At 65.6% G+C, this 7,898-nt stretch overlaps 1 protein-coding gene across 1 annotated transcript; it reads left to right on the top strand.

Moving 5' to 3' along the window:
- The first annotated feature begins 4,317 nt into the window (after positions 1 to 4,317).
- Positions 4,318 to 7,179, top strand: TLX3 (T cell leukemia homeobox 3). The gene is made up of 3 exons (XM_036424068.2): positions 4,318 to 4,956; positions 5,294 to 5,537; positions 6,458 to 7,179. The coding sequence occupies exons 1-3, from the start codon at positions 4,356 to 4,358 to the stop codon at positions 6,666 to 6,668; spliced, it is 1,056 nt and encodes a 351-aa protein (XP_036279961.1). The 5' UTR covers positions 4,318 to 4,355; the 3' UTR covers positions 6,669 to 7,179.
- The last annotated feature ends 719 nt before the right edge of the window (positions 7,180 to 7,898 follow it).

Below are 7,898 nucleotides of genomic sequence, written 5' to 3'. Positions count from 1 at the left end.
CACGAGAGCAAGGATGGGAACCCACAGGGATGGGGGTGGGGGGGAGGAGCGGCTGGGGAGGATGGGCAGAGAGGCCATGGCTGACCTGGGTCTTGGCTGAGGAAAGACCCCTCCATGGAGCTGGGGGGTGGGAGGGGGCAGTGAGTGTTGGGCTGAGGACAGGTGAATTCCTGGACACACGGACACACGTGGGACCCTTTTCTTCTCCCCTTTCTCCCCTCGGCTGACCTGCTGTGCGCTCTTTGGTTTAACACCACAGACCCCTAGTGATCCTCCAGTGGGTCAGGCCTGGGCCCAGCCCAGGAGACGGAACCAAATGCCGCCAACACTGTCCCACTGGGAAGGGACTCCAGGCCAGTGCGGGGGACAAGTGAGTCCCATGGCCAGCTTCACCCCACTCCTGGCTCCTTCGCCCAGACTCTCCACGGATTTCCTTCCCACAGGGGAAATGGGGAGAAGACACAAAGGAAAAAGCATGGGCTTTGCAGACCTGACCGTCCTGAGGTCAGGTCCCAGCTCCAGCCTTCCCAACTGCGAGGCCCTGACTCATTAACTCCACTCTCAGATGGGAAAACCACCGAGGCCCAGCGTTCAGGTGTGGTTCAGAAAATTTGAATAGGTGCTCAGTGATCAATATCTGTTGAATAAATGAATGAATCGGAGATAAATGTCGGCAGGTGTCTAGAGCTTTCCATCGTGGGAACTGCGAGGGCCCCTGAGGCTCCTAACCAGGGTGTGTGAGTCAAGAACCGAAGGGGGCAGGTGACATGGCATGGGCACGGAGTCCTGTGCTTGTGTCTTTGTCTTGGAAAGTTGTCCATAAATTTTTCATCAATCTTTCAAATAGGGTTGCAGATCCAAATTCTTTTAAGAACCCTGACTCAACCTCTACCCCATTTTACCAGCAGGGAAATTGAGTAAAGTCACACCGGAAGTCAAGGGCAGCAAGCCTCCTGCACATGCCATGTGCACAGCTGGCAATCCCAGCATCTGCCTTTCATTCCCAAGCTTCCCCCTCCGGTCTGACTCCCAGCCAGGGCTCCACCAGCTCTGTCCCTCCTCCAGCGTCTGCCTGGGAAGCATAGAGAATGCACTGCGTCCCAGAAGTCCTTCTGGAGTCAGGAGACCTGGCCCCAGTTCTTAGAATTTAATTTTTCACGTTTGTGTGTGTGGCCAGTTGATAGCAGGCAAGCAGGGACAGCAAAATTACAATCTCAGGAACACCTAGTATGCATTGAAGAATATTTGGCCAAATACTGCTCAGAGGTAAATTTATTTTTTTAAGTATGTTTATTTAAAAATACAAAGACTTTTTAAATGAACTAAATTTTACTTCAACAGATAAGAAATTAATAAAAAATCAAAACATTCCTGAAACATTAAAAAACAACAACAATGAAACAAATGTCCTTTAAGACCAATAAAATAGACAGACCTTTGACAGATAAGATCAAAAGGCCCACTGAGGAACACTGAGACAGAAATGCAGAACTGAACTCAGATCCACGTGAGAGTTTCAAACGACGAGAGAATATGTCCACGGCGTTTCATGCACCTGAAAACTGGGGTGGGTCGGACAGGGCTGTGGCACTGGCTTCCAGTTAGAATGTGCACCGAATCACCGGGGGCTTGTTAAAACCATTGCTGAGCCCAACCCCGACTTCTGACCCAGGGAGTCTGGGCTGGGCCCCAAGGACCTGCCCGTCTAACCAATTCCCAGGTGAGGCTGCCGCTGGTCCAGGAACACACACTGAGAACCACTGTCCCAGGGATGATGGCTGCCCCGTTCACTCCCCATCCTGGCACCTCTGCTCTGTCCGGATCAGAAAGGAGAGGGTGTGTGGCCATTGGCCCAAGGGCCTACTGCCGCCTGACCCATACCCCAGGCCTCAGGAAGTCGGCCCTCTCCTGCCAGGCACTGTGCTGAATGCGTTCACCGGAAGAGCTCACGGAATCCCATGATGTGGTCCTGTTGCTTTACCAGGTGGGTAAACTGAGGCACAAAGGATGGGTAATCCCCTGAGCCCACAGCTGGTAAACAGAGGCGGGAATCCAATTCTTGAGCACTGGGCTCCTCTCCATGCCCTGGGAGCAGCGTTGTCCACCCCACCCACGGCTCCTCCTGAATTCTGTGCCCACACACCTGCGGGCGGGCCTCCCTGTCCCAATGGAACAGACTGGGAAGCGGCAGGGACGGGCCTGGACCCCCGGAAGGCAGGAGGGCCGTGGAACTGGCGAGGTCCCCGGAGCTCTCTGACCCTCAGCTCCCTCATTGGGTGAAAAGTGGGGTCCACAATAGTCCCTTCCTCACAGGCCTCTCCTAAGGAACAAGCAAGTGCCACTTCCTGCCTGGCATGCACCGAGTTCTCCACCTCAGGCAGCCGGGCTGCTGTCATCGAAGTTATTATTATCTACCCGCCCGCTCCATCTCATTTACTTCTCACAGCCGCCCTGGGGTTAGCTTACCCTTTCCGTTTCACAAATGAGGAAAATGAGGCTCCGGGAGGGGCAATGAGGGACCAAACAGCCCCCCCCCCCAAGCCCACCAGACCACCAGAGGCAGAGCCCAGATTAGAAGCAGGATGCCGGCCTGGAGCAAGGACTTATCCGCCATCTGAAGGTGCCTGTCCCTGGGGGGAGTGGCAGGGGCCCACCCCATGCTGCCTGCGCTTCCCTCTTCCCCCCTCCCCCCCAATACTGAGGTTCCAGGGTTAGCGACTTAGCCAGGGGCGCCCTGCCTCAGGGACCTGGGCCTGCAGATGAAATCCCGAGGCCTCCCCTTTGTCCAGGCCCATGATTAGGATGAGTCCCCCACAGGCTGCCTCCTGCCCTCCTGATCCTCTGAGACCGGCCCCACTGGAGACAAAACCATCCTTTTCCCCGAGAGGCTGCGCTTCCGCAAACCAAACAAAACTGCAAACAAATAAACAAGGATCCTAAGCACCATCCATCAGCCATCACGCGGGGGGGTGGGGGGGAGCAGGGAGACCGGAGGGCAGGCACAGCTGCTGGCTGGGTGCCTACTGTGTGCCAGCCAGGCCCAGCCCTGCGCTCTCAGCGCCTCGCTCCGGCTCAGACAAACCCGCAAAGCAATGCGCACATCGCTCTTTCCACAAATGAGAAAACCAAAGCCGGAAGGAAGGCGCGGAGGCACCTGTTCAAGGTCGCTCAGCTCGGAAGTGGCCGGCCCGGACTTAAACTCACTCCTGGCCAAGCGCACATCCGACCTCTCCCCGAGTCCGAAAAAGGGAGCGCCAGGGAGAGGCCTGGCCGCGGTGCAGCAGTGAGCTCGCACCCAGCCATTTAGGAACTAGCGGGTGGGGAGCGATTCTGCAGGGGCCCCCCCAGGGGAGACAGTTGGGGCTGTCCACCGAGCCCCTCAGCCTGCCCCTCAGGCCCCCAGGGAGGGAGCAAAGCTGGGAGTGGTTCCGGCGCCCGGACCGCACTGGAGCGAGAGGAGTCCACCGCTGCCCTACCCCCCAAAACCCCGCTATTCGCCCTAAATGTTAGCCACCCCGCCCTTGGCCCTGGGGAGCCCTAGGCCCCCACACCTGCTGCGCCACGGGCGGGTCCCCACACGCGACCAGCAGCCCGACCATCTTGCAACGAATTTCGAGGGTCCGGGTCCCCGCTCCCCTCCGGGCGGCCCCGGGTCCCTCGCCCGGCCGGGCCCGGCGCGCGTGGGCACCTGTGAATCACTCGGCGGTGCGCCCGGCGGGACCAGGGAGTGTCTCCAAAGTGGCCGCGGCGCCGCGGCCGAAGCCCGGGCGGGGGGCGAATTCCGCCCACGCGGGTCGGTCCTCGGAAGCGTGGGGCGCGCCGTGGTGCTCGCGTCCCCCCGCGCGCGCAGGGGGCGCGGGGCTGGCACCCCGGGGCGCGCCCCTTTCGTTGCTCCCGCGGCGGCGCTGGAGGGAGGGTCCGAGAAGCTTCCGCGGAGCTGCAGGGCCGTCCCGGGGTTGCAGCTCCATTGCCACGGGAAGGATTCGTAGGGTTTGGTTTTTGCTCAGACGGAAAAAAAAATTTTTTGGAAGAAAACGAAAACCCCCTCGGAAAAAGGAGGATTGCACCAGGAGAGCGCGGCGGCGGGGAGCGGCCCGCCCGGAGGCGCGGGGAGCGTCTGCTAATTGCAGCGCCGTTAGATTTCGGGTTCGGGGAGGCTGCGGTTCGGGCGCTCATATCCGCCGCCCATTATCCCCGGCTAATAAATTTGACCTATTGTTCGTTTGTTAAAATGATGTCACCTTGGAACAGTCCCTAAGCTCCCATTTCCATGAATTAGGCCTTTATTGAACGCCGGGAGCCAATGGGAGGGGAGAGGCTTGTTGATCGCAGCCAATGGCTGCGGCGGGAGAGGCATGAGCAGCGGAAACTCCGGGTTCGGTTCAAGAAAGATGACACAGAGCCTGCCGGGCCCGCGCACTCTTGGCAAAGTTTCAGTGCGGCGAGAGGCGCCGGGCGCTCCATGGCCGCGGCGTGACGGGGCCCCAGCAGCCGCCTCCCCGCCCGGCCCCGCGCAGCCCCGCCGCCCGCCCGGGATGGAGGCGCCCGCCGGCGCGCAGACCCCGCACCCACACGAGCCCATCAGCTTCGGCATCGACCAGATCCTCAACGGCCCGGACCAGGACAGCGCGCCGGCCCCGCGGGGCCCCGACGGCGCCGGCTACCTGGGCGCGCCCCCCGGGGGCCGGCCCGGCGCCGCGTACCCCTCGCTGCCCGCTTCCTTCGCGGGCCTCGGCGCACCCTTCGAGGACGCGGGCTCCTACAGCGTCAACCTGAGCCTGGCGCCCGCCGGCGTGATCCGGGTGCCGGCGCACAGGCCGCTGCCCGGCGCCGTGCCGCCGCCCCTGCCCAGCGCGCTGCCCGCCATGCCCTCCGTGCCCGCCGTCTCCAGCCTGGGCGGCCTCAACTTCCCGTGGATGGAGAGCAGCCGCCGCTTCGTGAAGGACCGCTTCACAGGTGAGCGGGCGCGGGGCGGGCCCCGGCCTCCGGCCTCCTCCCGGGCGGGCGGCGGGCCCGCGCCCTGCGCGCTCGGCTCCGGAAAGAAGCGACTCCGGAGGCCCGAGCGCGGCGGAGGCCTCGGCGCCCAGGGCCCCGGGCAGCCAGCCGCTGGGGGAGGGAGATCGGGGGGTTCGGGGAGATCAGCCTGCGCCCGGGGGACAGGGGGCAGCTCCCAAGCGGCTGGTGCCAAGGAGCTAGCGGAGCGCCCTGCGCCGCGGCGGCGGCACGGGGTCCTCGGGGGCCTGAACGGCCGTGGGCCGAGGCCGGGCCTCAGGGGCCGCGTGTGTCTCCGCAGCCGCGGCGGCGCTCACGCCCTTCACGGTGACCCGGCGCATCGGCCACCCCTACCAGAACCGCACGCCGCCCAAGCGCAAGAAGCCGCGCACGTCCTTCTCGCGCGTGCAGATCTGCGAGCTGGAGAAGCGCTTCCACCGCCAGAAGTACCTGGCCTCGGCCGAGAGGGCGGCGCTCGCCAAGTCCCTCAAGATGACGGACGCGCAGGTCAAGACCTGGTTCCAGAACCGGAGGACCAAGTGGCGGTGAGCGCGGCCCGGCCCGGCCCCCCCTGCGCCCGCCTCGCGCCCTCCCCGCGCTGCGGCCTCCGCCCCGCGCTGCCCCAGCCCCCAGCCCCCAGCCCGGCCGCGCCTCCCCGTACCCCCCAACTCGCCTTCCCGGATTTTAACCCCCCTCCGGCCCTCCTTCCCGCCGGCCCACCTCCCCTCCCCTCTCCCCGCCCGCGCCCCGCTTCTCCTCCGTGGCCATTCCTGCGCCTCTCCCATCCCTTCCATTTTATTTCGTCTCCTTCCTCCCACCTGCCTCTCCCAGCACCTCTCCCAGCACCTCTCCCAGCACCCCGGGGTCCTCCCGCACTGCTCTTCGGGGACCCCCCCCCTCCCCCGCCGCTGGTCCTCTCGAATTTCCCACCATCCGCGCGAGTTCTGGGTTCCTCTGACCCGACTCCAGCCCTGCGTGTATCCGTGTGTCCCTGTTTCCATCCAACCCGCCAACAGCGAAGCGGTCCTGGAGGAGGGGTCCGCGGCGGGCCCGGGAGAACCGGAGGAGGCCGGCCGCGCCCGGAGACCCCGCGCGGGCGGTGCCCAGCCAGCCCGCCCGCCCGGGAGCCCGGTGACCGGCGGCGCGCCGGGCCGGGCGGCTCCCCCGCGGCTGCTGCGCTCGGGTCCCTCCCGCCGAGGAGCCGAGCTTTGCGGCTGGCGAGGCCGCCTTCCCGGGCGCGCAGGGGGGCGGCGGGCGGAGGTCCCTGGCCGCGATGGCGGGGCGCGCGGCAAACACACAAAACCACTGGCCCCGCTCCCCGGGCTCCAGCCTCCGGCCTCCCCACGCGGCGCGGGCGGGAGGCAGCGGGCTGAGCGCCCCGGGGCCCCGGCGGGCGTGGCTCCCTCCTCGGAGGGCTGAGCCCGCTGGGCCGGGGCCTGACGGCCTCCCTCCCTCCCCGGCGCAGGCGGCAGACGGCGGAGGAGCGGGAGGCGGAGCGGCAGCAGGCCAGCCGGCTCATGCTGCAGCTGCAGCACGACGCCTTCCAAAAGAGCCTCAGCGACTCCATCCAGCCCGACCCGCTGTGTCTGCACAACTCGTCGCTGTTCGCGCTGCAGAACCTGCAGCCCTGGGAGGAGGACGGCGCCAAGGTGCCCGCCGTCACCTCGCTGGTGTGAGCGCCCCGCGCGCACCTCGCCAAGCATCGCCACCCCCACGCAGTGGGGCGCCTGGGCCCCAGCCGGGCTGGGGGGAGCCGGGCCGAGACCGGACGGGAAGGGGCCGCCGAGCTCGAGGAGGAGGCCCCGGGGCGCAGCCGCCGCCTGCCGCCGCGGAGGGGGCCGGGCCCGGGCTCCGCGCGGCCGCACAATCCGCCCCCGCCCCGCGCCCCGTCCCCCGGGCCGGGCTGACAAAGAAAGCGCCTTACGTTCCTCCGCCCCAGCCGCACCCCGGGCCGGGCGCCTGTATTATACTTTGTACTTTTGCCCAAACGTGTACATAATAAAAGTTTCCGCTTTTTTTTTTTTTTTTTTTTTTTTTTGAAGCCGGCGGGGCCGCTGGAGGAGGGGCGGCCGCCGGGTGGTGGGGGAAGCGCCAGGGCCTGGGGTAGCCCTGCGCTCAGGCAGGGTCCGCTCCTCTCCGTCCTTTTATTTAAGTCGTTTATTTAATAAAAGAAAGTTAGCTATTTCACTTAACGCCGCTCTTATTTCGTTTTCGTTCCAATAACGCCCGTCCGGCGACCCCCGGCCTGCGCCCCACTCCTGCGGCGGAGGCGGCCCAGGCGCGCTGCGCGGGCGAGGCCGCTTCTCCGAGGCTCGTCCGTCCGCATCCGCTCCGCTCGAACCCGGCTCGGGCCCCGCGGAGGCCCCGGTGCAGGTCAGTGCGTGCCGGCCGCCTCGGCCTGGTGCCCGCGGGACGGGGTGCGCGTGGGAAGGGCCCTCTCGGCCCGGAGGTCTGGCTGGCGCCAGAGCGGGGAGCGAAGGCCGCTCCAGGCCAGATCCCCGCGGAGGGCGGTGGGCACGGTGACCCCCAGTGTCCGGCAGCTCGGGGCCTCCCCAACCCCAGCCCACAACCCACTCCAGTCCCCGCCCTTCCCGGTAAAACCTCTCAGAGGCGAGGGCCCGACCCACGCAGGCTGCGGGGACCTGGGTGCAGTGCGGAGGAAGGGAGGGCTGCGCGCAGAGGGTCCGGAGCGCATCCCGGCTCTGGGTTCGATTCCCACCAGCGCTCTCAGCTTGCGTGGGGCCACAGGTAGCGTGTGACGTCGTGTGACATCACTGCAGCCTCTGCGGACACGAGGGGGCGGGGGGCGCCAGGAAGGCCCTGCACCCTGAGCCCAGGTGTGAAAACGTGGGGCTGCCCCCCCCCCCAGCTTTTCCTGGGCTCAAATGCAGGAAGTTTGGGGATCT

Source organism: Pipistrellus kuhlii, unplaced genomic scaffold (genome assembly GCF_014108245.1).
Source record: "Pipistrellus kuhlii isolate mPipKuh1 unplaced genomic scaffold, mPipKuh1.p scaffold_m20_p_8, whole genome shotgun sequence".
NCBI classification, from domain to species: domain Eukaryota; kingdom Metazoa; phylum Chordata; class Mammalia; order Chiroptera; family Vespertilionidae; genus Pipistrellus; species Pipistrellus kuhlii.
This window is presented reverse-complemented; position numbering and strand designations above follow the sequence as displayed.